The sequence below is a fragment of the Strix uralensis genome, chromosome 3 (genome assembly GCF_047716275.1).
Source record: "Strix uralensis isolate ZFMK-TIS-50842 chromosome 3, bStrUra1, whole genome shotgun sequence".
NCBI lineage: Eukaryota > Metazoa > Chordata > Aves > Strigiformes > Strigidae > Strix > Strix uralensis.
This window is the reverse complement of record NC_133974.1, coordinates 79571154-79591203: the sequence shown is the minus strand read 5'-3', so window position 1 is coordinate 79591203 and position 20050 is coordinate 79571154. Positions and strand designations below refer to the sequence as shown.

The 20050-nt window shown below is 38.2% G+C and overlaps 1 protein-coding gene across 1 annotated transcript; it reads left to right on the top strand.

Moving 5' to 3' along the window:
• Window positions 1–555: 555 nt before the first annotated feature.
• Window positions 556–19922, top strand: SFT2D1 (SFT2 domain containing 1). The gene is made up of 8 exons (XM_074863006.1): window positions 556–717; window positions 6833–6919; window positions 9373–9455; window positions 12352–12433; window positions 14791–14826; window positions 15565–15623; window positions 17028–17057; window positions 19311–19922. The coding sequence occupies exons 1-8, from the start codon at window positions 655–657 to the stop codon at window positions 19348–19350; spliced, it is 480 nt and encodes a 159-aa protein (XP_074719107.1). The 5' UTR covers window positions 556–654; the 3' UTR covers window positions 19351–19922.
• The last annotated feature ends 128 nt before the right edge of the window (window positions 19923–20050 follow it).

Sequence of the window (20050 nt, the reverse complement as noted above, 5' to 3'; positions counted from 1 at the left end):
TCTCTGCACTGATACACGCGTTACATTTACCGCTGGAAGAAGCCCGTTACAGCCAATCCCATTTCTCTCTGCCCCACCCATCCGAGGCTGGAAAAGCACCTGGCTTGCTCACAGGTGCTGTGCAGGACGCAACAGGCACCCCTCATTGCGGGCGGTTGGCGTTGGTGCTTGCAGCGCACCCGCAGCGTGCCGCTGGAGGAGCAAACCCTCCCTCCAGCTGCACCGTGTCGGTGGTACAACCAGGGTTAAGCAGGCACCACCCGGTCCTAACTGCGGTTCTTGCAGGGCCGTGGGTCATCACGGTGCTACCGTTCTGTATTGACGCAAAAGGCTTTACTTAACTGCGAGCTCGCACCACTGAGCTCACACAAATCACTTCCGTGCGGATCGAAATAAGCTCATTCCGCAGGGAGCGATGAAGCCAGGGCCCACTGAGAAAGCCCTTCCCCCTCTGCGGCGAGGCCTGCACAGGCGCCCACCCACGGCGGCGCCCCCCCAGTGCGCAGGCGCGGGCTCTGCCCGCCGCCAGGGGGCGAAGTCTACGGGTCGCGTCACTTCCGGTTGGGCCAGCGGCCCGGCAGGGGAGCGCCGTCCTGTTCCGTCCCGTTCCCTCCGGTGCGGTCCGGCCCGGCCCGGTCCTGCCCGAGCGACAGCATGGAGAAGCTGCGGCGGGTGCTGACCGGGCAGGACGACGAGGAGCAGGGACTGACGGCGCAGGTACCTCCCGGCGAGCACCCGATCTTCTTCCCCCTCGCCGGCGCCCCCTCCCCCGGACCGGGGGCGCAGGGGCCTGAGCGTCACCGGCGCCGTAACGGGGAGTCGCCGAAGCCTCCCAGGCCCGCGCCGGTGTCTGTGGCCTCAGGCACTGCCGCGTTCCCCGCGCTCCCCGCTCCCCGGCCTGTGCACGCCCGCACGGACACCCCCCGTCCCGGTGCCTGCCCGTATGCCCGTCCCTGTCAGTAAGCGGGAGAGGCGGGGGCGCAAAGGAGACGCGAAAGTTTGCTGCGTGCGCTGAAGGACGAGGTTTGTGGGCACCAGGCACTGACCGGGAGTAAGAGTTCTGGCGAATTTTGAGTGTGTGGAGAAGCTGTTTATTGTGCTGGTGGTTTGGGGTCCTTTGGGTTTATTTTCCACGTCTTGCCTTGGGATAACAGGGTCTCCTTGTCTTGTGTGTACTCTTCCTCCTACACGGCCTTGGTACTTGATGATCAGTTAAACAATAGATTTTCTTTCTAAATTGCTTCTCCGTTTCCTTATGCCATTGAGTTTGCCAAAGCAAAGAAAGACTTTCACTAGACAGAGATTGTTTTGTATATATTGTGCTGAAGTTCCTTTTTTGCCCCATACTCCGCAAGTACAATTTATTTTTTCTCCCCACTGTCTTCCTCATCGTCAGTTATTTACTTTTTACTGGGTTTGAACACCATACATTTCTGAGACTTAACTGCGAAGCGAAGCTGAGCATATTTATAAACAACTATTTATACCATCGTCTCCCTTTTAATTGGTGTGACTGCAGGTCAGAGTTCCCCACGTCAGGCAGTGTGCTGCAGGATGCTGAAGCATGGTGGAGAAAGGTGGAATGTAGAGCAGCCTGGATCTGAGCTGCAGCTAATAAACCTTGGTGAACCAGCGCATCCTCAGTATAATTGGTGTCTGTGGCATAATATTAGTCCCAGCACCTTGCTGCTGACATGCTTTGCTTGTCTTTGCACTGAGTTGCTGCTGATCGTCAAGGTTTATGATCTTGGCCTCTTTGCCACAGTCAGACAGCTAAATTGTGTCCACACCTGACCGATTCTGGAAGTGGTGTAGTGTCTGTGCCCTTTCACATCAGAACTGGCTGCCAGCATTTGGGAGGGATGCTTCACCTTCAGATCTTATCTCAAGATTATCAAATAAATACTTAATGTTTCAGTTAATCTTAGTTCAGTTCCAAGAGAATTAATTACTCTGCCATCCCCAGGCACATTTCACGAGACACATGATAGTGACATACAGTTCTCCTTTACTTGACACGGTGATGTTTGTTTTAAGGCAGTCATCAATAGATAAATGCTTAAGTATTTAATAATTTTATATTTGAGGTGTATCTCCTGAGGAGAGAACTGAGCTAAGAATGTGTCATTTGTTAAATGTCAGTAACTAAGCTATATATGGTTTGATTATTGTATGTAATGATGTTGTTATAGCTCGAGAAGACTTTAAATAGGAAGAATCTGCGGGTGTTTAAAGTCTATCCAGTACATGGTAGAAGAAAACTTAGAAATATGCCTCTGAGGTAGTGCAAAGGAGCTTCATGCTGAGAAGGTGAACAAGATCTTTAAAGTAAATAAATACCCACTGAAGAAAAACTCAAGTGTTTAGGTTAGACAATGTCTCTGTTGTAGGTTTCTCTCAAAGTAGCAATATAGAACACTGGAAAACAAGCCTCTTTTTAGTGAGGAAATTCGTATGTGACATTCACTAAAGCTATAACTTTACAGCTGAATGGTGTTGACTATTTTAAAGTGTATGTAATAGAGCAAAAAAGTATGTGCACCCATGCAGAGAAGGACACTTTTTAAGAGGTAAGGTTGTGAAAGAAAATATTGTGTGTAAAATCTTCAACTGCTTTAGATGACCTTTCTGAAACTGAGTCATGTGTTTGGTTAAAAACAATGGCCCTCTCTTCAGAATAGCTGATAGTTGTGTAATAGCCATCATATGGTTCATGTTCATAGATACCTCTGTATTCCGCTCCTTCTTGATTTTTGCAGAACCGTTATCATGAAGTCAGTAGTAATTCCTGCGAAGCAGAAGAAAAGTATATAGTGAGACAATTGTGTAATGATTCAGTGAAGTCTTTCTGTACTTTCTAAACTCATCAGATGATCTAATTGCAGCAAAAAGTGACAGTTGGTCAATTATTCTAAATATTAAGTAAAAAGAATTAAAAGAATTTATTACAAAAAAATCAGTAATCATAAATATACCAGTGTAATGATGTTGTCAGGGCAGCATTTTGCTGTTTAGTTTTATCAACAACAAAACTAATACAAAATCAGTCTGTTGGATACTTATTTTCAGGCTGTAGTTTCATGATAGTTGTCTGTTGACAACTGTTTAAAGCATTCAACAAGATTTTAACAAGGAGGAATAGACCAGATATTTAAATTTCTTATGTTTTACTCTGAAGTGTTGATAGAAATACGTATAAGGAAGCCTGTTAAGCAATATTTCAAAAAATATTTCCCTAGGAACTCAATTATGCAAATGTACTCAACATTTCTTTGAAATTGAGTTTTCTCCATTATCTGCATATTCTTAAATTTACTATCAAGAAAAGATGTAATCATTAACTTCTAGAATCTTTTTTAAAACCTGTAAAAGAAAGCATTTCTAATCTTGTTTGCCCACAACTTTTATAAATTGGAAAACTTTTATAAGACCATTAATGTATGGGGGGAGCAGCCTAGGTAGATGTTCAAAACCACAAGAGATATGTTTGATCAAAGGCAGCCTTGCAGATTGTTATTCATATGAATTACTGGGTGTCCACAGAAAGCTGTTCGGTAAAGACACTGTTATCTGTCTCTTGCAACTTGTGTATTACACAACAGCAAGACCATTCCTTATGTTCTGGGAAGTCTGGCTGTCAGATTCCAGTTTCCACTTAGGGTTTCCTCCTCATTTCTGGATGTCTTGGTCATTTATTTGATGTAATATTTTCTTGGAATATCTGTGAATAAAAATATTTGCTTCTTGCCCAGGAGTTTGGCATTAAGGCTTAGCTGTAGAAGACTAAAGGTTTCTTTTTGTTGATTTCTGTTTCTTTTTTTCTTTTTACTTAGAAACAAGCTAATAAGCAGCATATCAGAAAGGGTATGTTTTACAGGAACTCCCTTGCTGCTGTCACTGCACAGTTCTTCATATGAATCTTGCCCCAGATGTGGAATTTGCATGGCAATTTTTTCAATCTTCTAAGTAAAACTTCTGCTAATGCAAATATTGTAGAGTGTAATACCAGTTCTTTTTCTCTGAAATCTAGGATTAGCTGTATGGTTTATGACAGACGATAAAAAAAGTCCTAATCACCCTTACGTTGTTTCCTGCTTTTGTTGCATAGGCAGCTTAGATTTACTAACTTTTTCTTAGGGGTCCGGTTTGTAATCTCTGTGAGTGTAGGTGTGAGAACCTAAGATGTTACTTCAGGGTGTCGCACAGCCCCTCTTACAGAAATTACCGCTCCTGCAGCAGATATGGCAGAATAGGCAAGCACTTGGTCAGGTCCTCAACTTTTACAGATTCTAGCCTGGCATTTTAGCACAAGCTGAAGTCTGTGGTTTAAGTAGTTGAACTATGTACCTATTACTCAACTTCTGCAGCAAGGTGCTTCACTGCAGGGGTGAAACAGACATCTTAGAAAGGTAACCAGTTCCATTGCTTCCATGAAAGCTAAAAAGTATTAGGTATCAGGGACTAAGAAAATGCATTACCAGATCTCCAGTTTCAGGATTTCAAACATTGCATTAAGTAGCTTCAGCTTGATAACATAAATGGTGATGACATCAGGAAAGGTTGGAGAATCAGCCTTAATTTTAATGCCAATTTATTTAGTTTTATTATTACAGAGAATGCTATGTTGTGGTGCTCTGGCAGCCCTCATGCCACAGCTTATCTTCCTGCAGTTCATGTGCATGTATTGTCAATCTAAGTTTTTAAGAATTAAATCCATAAAGTCTACTAAACTAGTTTTAAAATCATATTTTAAATCTGTGGCATTTTTTCCCAAGCCTTTGTGTGGTTCACTTATTTATGGTGTTGTTATTTTTTCCACCTGATAACTGTTAGGGATTTAAATTAAGATAAAGCTATTTTCAAATTTATAAAAATGAAATTTCCTGCTGGTTATTTCAGGAACACGATCAGATATTAAGTCTAGAAGTAGAATAGCAGTAAGTGACAGCAGTGTGCCTGATGTGCCTGAAGAAACGATTTGCCTTCATCCTTTCCCTGTTTTCTAGTCAATCTGAAATGTGTGCATTGGGTGTACTGATAGTATTGGCCCATCCACAATTTGTTTCTGAGCAGGGATAGAAAAGATTTTTACCCTATTTATTTTCTTTTTTTCTTTGGTGTACATGTGATTAGTTGCATGAATAGTTGTAACTAAAAGTGTGATTCAAATGGGTATCTTCAGTTATGTCCTACCAGCTCTTCCTGCACTTTTTATCTGTGTAGACATTCAGGAATGTGACTATCAAATATGATTTCAAATACTAAATATCTTTCAGTTACTGTTTTTGTCCCTTTCTTTAATGCGTACATAAGGATAAAGAGTGGGACCTAACAAGGTAAGCTGCATCTTCTGACCTTTGGGAAGTTCTGTCTTAACTGCTGAACACAGAGAAGGGGAAGGAAAATTCAGAACAATATGGTATCCCAGCTCTGTGCTCAGACAGTAGGCAAGGGTAAAAGATTATTTTTAGTATTCTGATCTCCAAAGTATTTAATTTGATTAAATAAGGTTAGTAAGTTTTTTACAGTAGAAAGTAGTCCAGGCTATTCTTTGTTGATGTACATTCAGGCACTGATTAGTTACAGCACATAAATGTGTACTTGTATGTGGCCCTTTTCTATTAAACTAGGTATGGATTCTTCATTTGTACAGTTGAGAAAGCATTCTAAGCAGTAACCAAATTTCATTCATTCACCTGCCCCTACCTGAAAGAGGAATTTCTCAAAAGAGTAGGAGAAACATCAAACTTATTGGCTGGGGAAGCCTTAACTTGTATATTTGGTTAGTAATACTTGATTGAAAATATCTGTAGAATAGATAACAAGAGGGCAAGTTTGGTTGCGTCATCTGAACAAATAGGAAAGTTAGCTTTCCATAGTCATCTTAAGCTGAAGCAACACTTCACTTAATAGACTACTTTAAAATAGAAAGTATATTTGATTTTAGTGACCTGGAATAAGCGGAAATACATTATTCTTACAGCATGGGTGGAGAAGATGAGCTGAGCATATCTGATCACTCACTTCTGCTGAAAGGGGCTGTTCTTCTGCCAGCCGTGTGGCCCTGCCTCTTTTCTTGTATCAGCCCTGCTGCTTTTCTGATATCTTGCTGAGCTGGTTTGGCTCATTAGTCTAGCGTAGGACTAAGTCATCAGAATAGAAGAAACACTAGTTCTCCTCCCGCTTTGTGAGTGGTGTCAGCTAGCTCAGCTCATTAAGGGGTCTTTACAGGTCCTGGAGTCACACTGGAGAAGCAGGAAGTAAAATGATCCCTTTCAACACGTTAGCTGTCCGATGAGACAAGCTATGTTAATCTGCACACACCTTCACCCTGTAAGGAAGAGTAATTGAAGTGGAATCATAATGCTTGCAGTGGATACTTGTACTAATATGTACAATGGATTCTGTCTAGTAACAGGAAAAGGTAGTAATGTCTATAGGAACATACAGTGCTGCACAAATAGATACATTTGTTTGCAGATTGCTAGAAGGTCATTCATCCTTCTGCTTTGGTACAGCTGCGATAATTTTCAGTTGTAATTGTATGGTGCTAAGAAAGTCTGATTGAAAGTGGAGCAGTGTTGTTTGAGTGCCAGGTATACCTTCACAGGTTTTGTCTTTTTTGTTTCTTTTCAAAATATGTTTCCAGATTGCTAATATAATTTCTTAAACTGAAATAATTAATATGCAAGCAACTGTTAAGCAAGGTAAAATAATTGTTTCTGGCTGAAAAATTCTTTTGTTTGAAATTAAGGACTTCAGTAGTAAAGAAATCTAGATGGTTCGGAACTGGATTTGTAATATCCTTTTTCTTTTTTTGTCTCCTGTTAAGGTCCTCGATGCTTCAACACTCAGCTTTGGTACTCGAGTCAGGTGGTTTGCCATATGTTTTGTTGCTGGCATTGTGTGTTCTATTCTTGTAAGTAAAGTGTTTGGTTTTTTACCCCTGTACTTTATTAATGTTCTACAGTAGGACCTCATTCATATTAAGATTTTGACCGTCTGTCATTCACAGCAGAGAGCATTTTTACTGTAGCATAATAAAATTTCATACTAAAAGGTTTGAACACTGACAAAATATGCTATATTTTTAATTTAGGTTTGTGACTGGTGTACTAGGAAAGAGCTTTTGCTGTAGTTCAGTGTGTACCCATCTTATTTTTATTCTCCCCAATAAAAGGGGAAAAGGAGAGGGAAGATTGAAAGGTTTTTAGAGGCTAAAGAAACCACCGGTGTAACCTGTCACACTCGCAAATTAATAAGTGATGACAGTAGTAGCATGTAGGCACTTGAAAAACCTGCTGTACTCCTATTGATCTTACAGCCACCAAATCTTTTGCTTATTCTCGAGTTTGAGGTGTTGACAGGAGTCTCAAGCCCGCAGTTAAAAGTTGAGATCTACTAATTGATTGAGTCTGTCAAAATCTGACATGGGTAACTTGCAGTACAAAGCAGTTCTTTATCTGCATGGAAAGTCCCAGAAGCAGGTGAAATAACATTGGGGAAGTATCCAGACTGCTGGTTTTGGTTTTTGTTTCTTTTTTTTTCAGTATGCGGTAGAATGTTGGTTCTTCACAGAGCACGGCTTTTGATGTAAGCTAGTCAATAGCCTTTGGCTAATGTGCGTGGGTGACGTTCGCAATTTTTGCGGAGAATGTCAGGCAGATTGTCTTGACTCGTAATGCATTCTGGTAGTAGGACGGAGAAACTTGTCCTGTGTGTGTTATTTTCTGGTTTTGCCATTATTTAAATGACAGCTGCTGCTCTTCCATTTACTGTGAAGAGTTTTTAAACCAAGGAGACTTATATCAGGACAGGAAGAAGCAGCTGTGGAGGAGCAACGTGTTGATTGTTTGAGGCACTTGCTTAGAGATAGCCACTCCCTGGATTCTCCTGCAGGTGGAAGCTTTTGATTCTTTATCAAAACTTGTGGTTTGTTAGACTCCCCAAGACCCAGAAGTAGACCAGAACAATTGCTGGTCATACCTATGAGAGGTCTTATTTAAGTGGTAATCAGCTCAATAAAGGAACTAGAGAGTGGTGTTCTTCATATTGATATCTACGCCAAGTACAGTGATACAAACTCTGGCCAGATGCTTGTGTTAGGGGGCAAGTTCTAGGGAGGGAGCTCAAGACTGGGTTGAAATACCCCTTTTTTTAAGGTTGCTTAAGCATTATTTGGTTGACTCCCTCCCCCCCTCCATTTTTTTTTTGCAAGGAATATTTAACCAGTATAATCACAGATTTTAGTACATGCCACATTTGTGCTTTAACACCTAGTTCTGTACTGGTTAACATACTCTCTTTGCTGCTGTTTTTTTAGTATTTAATCTTTGTGCCTATTCTATATCACATGGCATGAAACTGAAACAACAGATAAAAGGCTTTAGGATCTTGGTTTCTCAAAGTTTCCTTGAGTTATCTTGAGCTTGATAAGAGTCAAAACTGAATATGTGTTCATGGGCAGCTCCCTAGCTAAGTTTTGCCACATAAAGCTGAGATCTGGCAACTCCACCTTCTGCTTCAGATTATGGACATTTTGGTATATTTATTGTGTTCTTGGCTGACCAAAATTGCGGGTGCAGTGTTTTCTTTAATCTAGTCTTTGCAAAGTGTCCATAGGCTTTCCTTGTAGAATACAATTACACTCTTTTCTTGCAGTTTTCCATGGTTGCGTGTACTGTGGTCTGTGCAAACTGACACCACAGATTCCCACAGAAATTGCAATTGGGTAGAATATAGTTGCTTTTTTGCACGACAATGTCCACATCACAGCTTAAAAAAAAAGTAAGTTAAAAAAACCCATGTTTTGCTTCTAGTTTAGGCTTTATTTCTCGCTGATCATCATAGGGACTGGGATCAACAGAAGGCTTTGGATTTTTTTGTGCTTAGTGGAAATGAGAGATGTCTGGAAGTAAGAGTTCTAAAATATTTCTTTTCAGCCTTAGTGTGTATCTAGACTGCAAGTCTGGATGGTTGATCGGAGGAGAAAGGAGATGGTAGATACTAGTGTGGCTTTATGACATTTTATCCTTCATGTGCAGAGGTGTATAATGTTTACTGGGGCATTGTAACAAAACTGAAAGTGTCATAAATAGAATATAACAATGCAAATAAATGTTATAAACAATATAAATAAACATTGCCTAGTTGTAAAAATATTGTCAAATATAGTAAACCAGTACATTATTTTGCCAGCAGGTGGCAATAGAAGTATGCTGAATATTGACTACTACAATTTGTGAGAACGGTATACTCTGCTGGTATGTTAGAATGACAGTCTTCATAGTCTGAAAATATATTTATAGACTATAAAATCTAAATAAATTGAATTAACTAATTACAAACATAGAAATAACCTATCTTTTATAGGGAACAGCATTGCTATGGCTCCCAAAGGGGATCAAACTTTTTGCAGTGTTTTACACCCTGGGAAATATTGCTGCATTAGCCAGGTACGAGTTTTTAATTATTGTTATTAGAAAAGTACCTTCCTTTTCATCTGCATTTCCATTTGCTTTTACTCTAAAATGGTGTCTGTTTATGTTGTGTATAAACAGCATTGTTTTCATATTGAAATGCTAATAATGTAAACTCTTGTTTATCTTACAGTTTTAAGATTATAATGATTAATGAATATCAGTTATTTACTTGTTATTGCCCCATTGTGATGTCTTAAATGATTGTTTTGTGGACACATCACAACTGCTCTCTGAAGGATGAATAACATTGCTGGCTGAAGGTTTTGTACTTCCTACAGCTAAGTCCTGCTGCGTACAGAGGTACCTCAGTTTCAGGGGTAAACTGGTAGTCTGCCTGCTGTGTGGATGTTACTGGAAGGAGCTCTTGGCTTTTAACAGAAAGATTATGCTGTTTCTACGAAAACTCTTTGAAGATGATGTTCAGGAAATCCACATTTTGACTGTAAGGCCAGGCAGAACCTAAAAATCACTCACAGTGTCTTTTTAGATTCTATGCTTGGCTCTTTGCAGTGTTCCCCATAGCAGTTAGTCTTAAAAGATTTGCAGAACAGACCTCCTAGGATATAAAACTATTCTTTCACTGAAAGACATGTAAGAAAAAACTTCATGTCAATGAAGTATTTTCAGTTTCTGTTTGTCCTCCTCTTACTACCTTAGCATAGTTGAAGCATGGTCATGGGACTTAAAACCCATGGAGTCTCATCTTGACTTTCATGGACTCTGTGACTTAAGTCACTTAACACTTGAGTCAAGGCATAATTAATCTGTTAAAACTCGGGCAATATGGCTTTATCATTTGAGAAAAGTGATGGTGTACTGCTTTTTCTCAGCAGATTTGTTAGGGGACAAAAACTGAGTCTCATTTGTATAACTATTCCATCTCATATTAAAACAAGACAAAGTTAATACTGGAGGTAGGCAAAACTGAGTATTTGCCGTTCTCCACCTTATTCTTTATTCTTTGTTGTTGTGGTTTTTGTTTTGGGTTTTTTTTAACCTAGTATTTTGGGTGTATTTTCACTGCTTCAAATTAAATTAGCATTTTAGAAACTTGGTACTAATCAAGTCTAATTGTCAGTGAACTAAGAGGAAGGCCTTTACAGACTGATACTTCTTTTAGGAGAATGCTGAAAAACTTTAGTCTGGACTCCAACTAAAATTAGAAGTAAAAAGAGGCCCCCTTCTCTTTCAGTAGTCCTTTTAGATCTAAACAGGCAAGTGTGTTCTAAGAAGAGTAGGAAATGCCAGTAAAGTCCCAAACTGACAAGGAGATTTAGACTTTTCAGGCTTGTTTTCAAGTCTGTGTATTTAAAACAGCTGCAGTTACCACTCTTACTAACTAGTCCTGTCTAGCCTGTTTTGACTATGATTTTCTCACCACAAACATGAAAACAATGATACTTAATTCTTCTCTGGGATGATTCTACAGAATGTGTTGTATATAAGAAATATGCCATGTAAGTGGAGGATCTCTAGATTTTTTTCCAGCCTTTCTGTTCCGTATGGATTCTCTCACATCTCTGGCAAAGCTCTTGTGGTGTCTGTCCTTCCACGCTAATGAGGCTAGCATCAATGCATTTTGGTTTCTATGGGGTTTTTTCTGCCTATTTCACATGGCCTGAACCTCCCTCATTTTTACTGCCATATTTTCATCATCCCTATCCTTCCATTAGCTAACTAATTTTTTATTCTAGTTCTTCAGGTCTCTCTTTTTTGTCTTAATTTAATTTTATGGCCCAGCAGCCAAGATTAAAAAAAATACTGAGAAAAAGTTAGTTTGGATTGCAGTGAATTTAAAACATTTTTTTTTCTTTTGAATTGAGAAAACATTTTTTTCTATTTAATATGGACTTTTGAGGTCTGTCTGTGCAACTTAAGAAAAACAGTGAAGAGAAGGGGGTATATACACAAAGTTGCTAGTAGGGGAGCATCTCGGTGTGGCAAACCATGGGTTCTGTTTACTGCTTGGGGCACAGTTTTCCATATTTGTTCTGTCTGAGAAAATGTGTGCTTCACCAGGCTTATGACTGATTTCAGGAGGGAGCTCTACCAAACTTTTCCCTGCTACTGATTATTTCATTTCATATGAATATTAACTAGAAAAGAAGTTAAACTAGGTTTCTGGCTCTGTAGTAAAACATTCAGACCACCACACAATTATAGGCATTCTCACTCTCTCACTAAATATTTTCTGCAAAGCAGAATGGCTTCAATGCCAGGGAAGGAAGAGACTTATCTCAGAATATTTGAAGCCAGATAATTACTCCTACAGTTGTGAATTCTTGGTTCACATCTCATTTCTTTGCAAGAAGAGGTACAGCATATCATTGCTGATGGTTTTCATTTTCCCTTCAACTTAACTACAGAGTAGAAGAAAACAGGAGGATTTAATACAAACTATAGAATTTTTTCCTTCTTTTTTGCTTGCTGAGTTTGGGCAAAGAGTTAGAGCTTCCCTGTAATATTGAATGTAGTCACTGGCACACTGCCTGGCTAAGAAGTTTATTCTTAAACAGATTTTCTACAGAATTTTGGTCTTGATATTTTTTGCATTATTTTGGCAAGTCAGTTCTTAGAATGGCCTCAACATGAAATTCACTGAACTTCAACTTGACAACCCTCTGCTGTAAGTGGTAACATTTTGGAAAGAATTTTATGACCAAGGGTGACTCAATACATAAGCTGTTTCCAGGACTGAATTCATGGACCCTTTTATTCTGGCGGGTCTCTGTTGCTAAACACTGAAATGCCTTCTTTAAAGCCTTTGTGCTCATCTAACTGTTGGAAAACTGGTTAATTACTTATTGTCTTTTGCAAAGATTTATTTGGAAGTGATTTACCATTTGTTTTGTTTTTTCCCTCTTATTAGTACGTGTTTCCTGATGGGGCCACTGAAGCAATTGAAAGCAATGTTTGAGCCAAAAAGATTAATAGCCACAGTTGTGATGTTGGTAAATATACTGTCTTTACTTCCTTTTGCTAAAAAGTTCTCCTTTAGCCTCAAAGCTAAATCTGAGGCTTTACTAAAGGGGAGTTATTTCTCAGTCCAACTCTTCTTTGTATTGAGTAATAATAGTCAAGCTGATTAGCTCTGTATATTATAAAGATTATCTAACTCCTTTCTGTGAGCTTGTGTTTTTGTTGCTTATAGTTTTTTTAATTAATCATTAGGAGCAAAATGTTCTTAACTAAATATTTCTTAATAAATGCTAATATTAGGTTGACTGATTTGTTTTCTAAAACAATTTCTTCAAGAACCAGGCTAGAGAGAGGCTTTTCAGCTACTGTGAACAGTCAGTGGTCACCAAGTCTAGCTTGACAGCTGTTTGTTGACTGCAGTGCTGTTTGTATAGCTTAGTGGTTCAGCACTTTCAGTGCAGTGGAGAAAATTAATTTCTCTCCACAAAGTCTGGGAATCCACATGTTCAGCTTCACACTTCTCCATTGTGAGGTCTCTGGCTTCTTTATTTCCGTGACCGTCATTTCTTCTTCCAGGAGGATGGAAAAAACAGCCCTGTCCCCAGTCCCAGAATTCCAAAACTATATTAGGTAGTTAAAAACAAGTTTCTGCCCTTGCTGCTTTTGTTTTGTATTTCTTTTCTCTTGTTCCTCCTGATGTGTTTCAACTTTTATTTTTGAAATGTAGTTGGCTGTCATATTCTCCCTATCATACAGCTTTCTTTTCGAGTTGATTACAGCTGATGTGGATAAGAAACCCTTCATGATTCTGGATGGCTGTCATATGGGTTGTATATTCTTTCTCTCACACACCCATGTGTCAAGAAAAGTTATAATCTCATTTGAGATGCTCATGTTTACCCACATCTTTTGGAGAAGTGACTTGATCCTTGCTTGGACTCCAAGCTTTGTTAAAGAGGTGACTTTTTGCCATCTCTTCTGAATTGTACCAAGTCACAAGTCCTAGGAAAGTTACGTTTCATAGGTCTGCAGTAAAAATGTCCAAGAATATCTCCAGTTCTCTAGAGTCTCTGTTTGCTGAGCATGAGTTCTCCAATACTTTACAGCTGTGGGCTTTTTCTTGTCAAGCTGAGGGCCTAAGCCAGACACCAAAACAGCTAGCACAGAATTTATTTGCTCTGTTATCCTATCATCCACTGTGCTCAGACATGGTGACAGAAAAAAACCAAGCTTCTTTGAAGGCTGTAGAAACAAGACACAGCAGGGAAATGGAAGGAGAACCGAGAGTAGAAAAAAAATCACAGACCGACCTACCTACCTACTAGTGCAGAGAAGCTAACAATAAGGTCAGGAAAAGACAGCATGAAAGGTTTCATCTAACAGGGAACAGGAATGCTGGATGAGAGCTAAGACTGTTATGATGGAAAACTTCAGTAATACAGAGAACTGGTAAAATTCTAAAGTCTAGAAACCTTTTGATGTACTTGACTTTTCTTCCCCATCCTAACACAAAGCTAGAATTGTAGCAACTCAGGAGTCACAGATATATTTGGAAAATTTCAAGAGAGTCTGTTATTTTTATTTATTTCAATAAAATGCCAACAGTTCTTTTTCAGTGAAAATTTAGAGTTTTGTGCTATTTTCTATTATGTGTAATGACAAATGCAGGGAGCCAGGTGAGATTTAGTGAAAATTTCAAAATAAAGCTTGCACAAATGGTGTGATGAATTTGGCATAGTAAACCATATCATTGTAATGTTCCATCAGAGGTGTGTAAGTAGCTTGAAAAAAGCTTTGTGAGCTTTTTCACTGTGTATGAAGCAGCTGCTCCCTAGTGGGCTCTTCATTACTGTCAGAAGATGAAAAAACACTGGCAGAAGAAGCAGAGCCTATGTTTGCCAAATACCATGATTGTGAATGGGTGTTTTTAATGATGGGTTGTTCGTGGTGACACACATACCTTTCTTGCCAGATGTTGATGTTACAAATACTAGATCCAAAATTATACTGTGTACAGAAATAATAGAACAGCAGTTCCCAGACTACTTGGTTGCTTTCAAGCAAGCTTTATCATCTAACACATTAGGCTACACAGACCTGGTTACACTCCTCATGGTTCCTGAAGTCAATTTCTGCTTCCTCTTTCTTCTAAGACTTGTCCCAGACCTTCTGTCTCTGGAGCACATCATACTGTGCTTTGGAAAGCACCACTTTACATGGAGTTCAGCATATAGTCACTGTGTGACAGCCTTTGGCTCTGCTTGTTTCATGAGTCACTTCTGAAAATGCTGATTACACATTGAAAACATGAAAACAGTTGATGTATTTGCTTTGTTGTGTATTTGGAGTATTCATTCTTTTTTTTGTCTCCCCTTTCATCTCCCCCCAGCTTTTCCTAGTGTTGACTCTGTGTGCTGTATTCTGGGTAAGTGAGAATACTTTGTTTCTCTAAAGAGCACTCTAGCTTTGTTAGTTTATTAATTATATTACAGCTTTAACATACAGTTCAGTTGTGGAGGAAAGATGAGCTTGTGTGTGTGGTATTTGTGTATCCAACTGCAGTTGAGTTTAGGTGGAATGACGAGCCTGCTGACTACAAAGTAAATGCACCTTTCCACCCATCTAGAGCATCAGGTTCAGTCCACAGATCTCTGGACTAAGAACTAGGAAAAGCAAGCTAAAATACGCTTTCGTCATAGTGATACGTACTTATGTCAGAATATCAGAGAATATGTAGTGGTCTTTAGAAACCATGGGTACCAAATACTAAACTGATTAAGACAAAGGAGACAGAACAGGTACCTCCAAGCATCTTGATTGAAAAATTGGCTGTAGTTATGTTCCATGGAAGTAAATATGTAGCTGAAGTGAACTTCCATATTTGCAGAAGGACAGTATCATGAACTAAAGTGAAAGTGGTAGCATTGATGTTGTTAAGTGTTTTCAAAGCTAGAGAAGGTTTTCATAGCATGATGCTAATGGAGTGATGGATAAAACAAATGGCAAGTTGTTAGAGTGAAAGGAGTAGCAAAATAAGTTAAGACAAGGCAATTTAGGCACTGTCAGTTAACTGAGATTTTGGCTGAACAGCTGTTGCAATTGTTTGCAATATGGACTGGTTCAAAATGAACTAACTTGCAATATTTTCTTTATTTTTACTTAGTGGAACAAAAAAGGTTTGGCGGTGTTATTCTGCATATTGCAGTTCTTGGCAATGACCTGGTAAGCTTCTTAAAATTCATTTTACCTTCTCCCTGCCCCTACACCCGCATGATTATAAACCTATATATATACGCTTCGCATAATGTAAGTGTGCTCAAATGCTAGCCTCAATCTGTTTTTCTGAGCTAGGTTGTGTAACTTCAGCAAAATCTATATGCAATCATCTTGCAAAAATGGTAATTTTAAGTATATTCTGCAATGTGTGAACTTATTTGAGACATTATGAAATGAATACATATGCAAAAAAAAAAAATCTCATGCCTTTTCTCTGTTGTGAAAGTAACTGTATATTCACATGCCCTGCCTTTGATTATATCCCTCTTCTTTGAGATCTAACTAAATTTTCATTTTTGAAATAGAAGAAACTAAATAACATTTTCATAGGGTGTGTCCTGCCCCAAGAATAGGCAGCAACACTGGGTAAAGAGTGGGTGGCTGTGAGAAGGTAAATTTAGTGCAGCAGGTGCTATGACAACCGTCCAGATGCGCTCAAGGGCTCGACTTGGGAATGTGTGAGCACAGTTACGTGAATTGCTTGCAAGCCTGGCAGAAGTTTTGGAAGTTACTGCTTTCTCCATGGAGATACAACTGAACATACTTGGTCTCCTTGTCCCAGGTGAATTACTTGGTACTACTAGCTGATCCAAGGTGACCACAGTTCTTGTTTGAACTTGCCCTGAATACACAGAGTCTATACTCAACTTGGATCTAAGGACAAATAACCATTTGTTTAGGATAGGGACTGTTGGGCATCATGCTGGGCCCAGGTAAATGCTTGATACTAGATAGAGGGAGCATTGCCAACTCAAACTATGTTCTACAGGTTTACAGCAGACATTTGTTAAGTGTCCTAGAGCTTGATCAGGCTGGGCATGAGAACAAAACATAGCCTGGAGGTTTGGAGAAGCAAGTTTCAGAGGATAATAGAATTATCAATGTTCAAGAGTCATGGTTGTGGCGTATTATTCATATATCAGCATATATCTGTATTTAGAGTTACATAAATAATATGATTAGATATATATTTACATAGTAATATATCTCGTCTTTTAAACTGGAAAAAGTTGTCTCGTCTTGAAGAATACAGTTTTTCCAGAAACTTCCATCCCTTAACTGGTGATAGTAAATCTGCTTTTTTCAGTTTATGTGCAATAGAAGTTGCAAACTATATTAAAAAAAACCCCCAACACCAAGGAAAAAGTAACACAGGAAATCCTTGGCAGTATGTTTAGTTCTTGTCCAAGCGTGTCTTATTTTCTCAGGTAAGCATTGAATTGAGTTGGTAATCTTAAAGTTTTGTTACAACAGGTTGCTTTTATTAATGCTAGACTAAAATGAAATAATTGGGTTCCATGAGAGACATGAACACTCTGTCAAATATACTTTTTTCCCTCTTTTTTTCAGGTATAGTCTCTCATATATTCCTTTTGCAAGGTGAGTCTGCATAATTATTTCCATCATAACAGAAGTCAGCTAGCTATCTTTATGATAGGAAGGTGGAAAAAGTCCTTAAATTGAGTACGTGAAAAAACATAATCTCCTCCCTTTCCTTCTAATTTTTAGAAAATGACATAGCTGTATTCAAAGTAGTGCTTAATATAAGCTTTAAATACAAGTAAAGTGCATAGTAATTATCTTTGTTAAATTTCATTCTAGTTTCCTCACTGAAAATAAATTGAGTTTTTGTTTAAATTCTCCAGTGATTTAAAAATGCATTGATGCAATAGTGATTTTTCCAGTACTTACACTAAAGATATCTTATGGATCTGAGGTCTTAGCAAAAAGCAAACAAGCAAGAATAGTTTCAACTGCTAAGTCTACTTCTGAATTCCTCCATCATTTTTAGGAGAGGCAAAGGCAGTGCTTCATGTTAATTTTCATTTTGTCAAGCTTCTCTCTTTCACTCTGTGTGTTCAAAAAGGGAAGGAAAGCTAGTCAAACACATAGTGAAACCACATACAAGTAAACAAACTGAAGAATCTGTTTTTTCTATAGTGTTTCATGTCAAATGTAGTTTAGTCTTTGAGCAGTGTGTTTTTTACAAAAATAAAGTGCTTCCATGTCTGTATATTACTTAATGATGTTTTCTGCAGTGAAAGTGGAGAAAAAAAAGAATACAAAGTATTATCTGTCCCTTTCATCTGGTATCTTCCTGTAGTTTTTCTGTAACTTTGCTGAAAACTCTGCACTATGGTTTGGGGGTTTTTTTGTAAAGCTTCAGATTTGATCTAGAGAGGATTAAGCCATATATATGTCTTTTTTAAGATGATAGTTGATAATTACAATTGATTAAATACTTTAACTGAACTCAGGCTTCAAATTGTCATCTTACTGTTTCTGACATCTCAGGCTAACCCAGTCAAAAGTAGTATTTTGTCTTCTTATAGTTCCTGTGGCCATGTGACACTCTCAGTAGGGTCATTCCTTCTTTTTTCAAATGTTCTGTTCTGCACAGAAAACAAGTCCAGCTACTAGTCACAGGTCTTTTCTTCTCCATCAGCAGTACTTTAAGTTCTGGTCAGAAGAACAATAGGTTATATGCATCACGCAATTTCTTTGGTTTTATTTGTCTTTGGTTTTATTGATTTTTACGAGCCAAAGAACTGAATTTTACGCAGGCAGCTTTTAGTAGTACGGTGATTTCTTTAGGGATTAATGAGTTACTTGCTTATGTGGAATGCTATCATAAATTTTTTGTGTAGGCTGCCTTTTTTACAGAAATAGTGATCTAAACGATGTTCAGTGCTAGAGAACAGTATTACGTAATTAGTTTAAAGTATGCTTTTATCTTGATTTCCACAAAATTATCATTACTTGATTTAAGTCAGTTAATAATTTACTCTTAACAACAATTTACTTGTTTGTGGTTTTGGGGTTTGGGTTGGGTTTTTTTAATTAATGGTGGCTCTCCTGCTGACATAGCAAAAAAAAAAAAAAAAAAAAAAGAAAAACCAACTAAAAAAACTCCACACCAAAACAACAACAAAAACCATACATACAGTGACTTTAAGGAATCATGATAGTATTTTTCTTCATTTTTCAAATTGACTAATAACAGAATACAAATTGCACTCCTTAATAAGTTGTTACATTTTTGAGAAAATTAAAAATAAAGTGAGTGATCTAAGTAGGATAGTCAGAAAACAGTTTATTGTTGGTTAAAGACATAGACCCCTTCAGATCTTTCAAACCTTAAGGCTGAGCCAGCTCTCTGTCCTGCACTGTTAGTATGTGCACTTTAGACCCTTCAGCCTCAGCTTTTGTTTTCACTGCAGCATGACTGGACTGAAAGCACCTGTGCTTTGCTGATTGTCTGGCTTTGGCATGCTTCTCAGCCTGGCCCTTGCTGTCCAGTCTTTGTGAAATAAGGCTTTGACCTTCGCTAAGCCACCAGGTGTGCTGCAGAACAGTTTTTAACACTCTGTCTGCATTTTAGCATGTGTTTGAATGTAAACGGTGTGGAAGACTTAGACAATATGGGCAGCTTCGGAGCGGGCTTGAGCCTTTGCTTTAGCTGGTGCTGTAGATGTACTCAACATAAGGATGACTGTTAAGATCCTGCATTTGATAAACTATTGATTTTTATCTTTAGTTTGTGTAATATTTTTAATTTTAAATATGTAATGGTTGATACATATGTAAAGGAAATAACAAGTATCTTAACTGACTTTTTTTTTCTTTTTAAAGGGATGCTGTGATTAAATGCTTCTCATCCTGTCTAGGGTAAATTAAAACCAGGAACCACTGTACGCTTTAAAAGCCAACATCTATTCCTCTGTGAATTTTGCTCGGAAAACTATACTTTTCCACTCATTAAATACCCAGTAACAATTTAGTATTTTCCTTGCCTTTTCTATTTGGGGGATTAAATACTTTTTACTAGAAACAGTTTTAAAAATAAATTGGGTGAACTGTGTGTGTTTACCCTGGAACTTTTAGGCTATTTTTAACAAAAAAGTACATTTAGATACTTTGTGCAGAGTAGTCTTAAAACTACCTTGCATCCAGTAACAGTTTATTCCCCAGTGGAGGCAAGCCACTAAGATCTGGGTAGTATGCATAAAGATTTCATTTACAGTTCTGTCTAAAATTTGCAATGTGCCATTTATGTTTGTGTATTATTCATTGTATGCTTTTCCAAAGACAGAGTTTTATAAATGTTGTAAAGATTTGGTAAGTTATAATTAACTGCTCTTTGAAATGTCTATACATGTGCCTTATGGAAAAAGCTTAATGAGAATATGTGAAAGGTCTGTTTAAAGCTTGTTGGATTTTATTAAAAAGCTATATTTTAAACGATTTTTTTTTTTTACTTTCATACTTAAATACTTTTTACTAAAAGAGCTTATGGCTAATGTATATATGAAATCTGTGAAATAAATTAGTTTTAAAGGTGCCTAAACTATTTTTGATTTAGGAATCAGCTA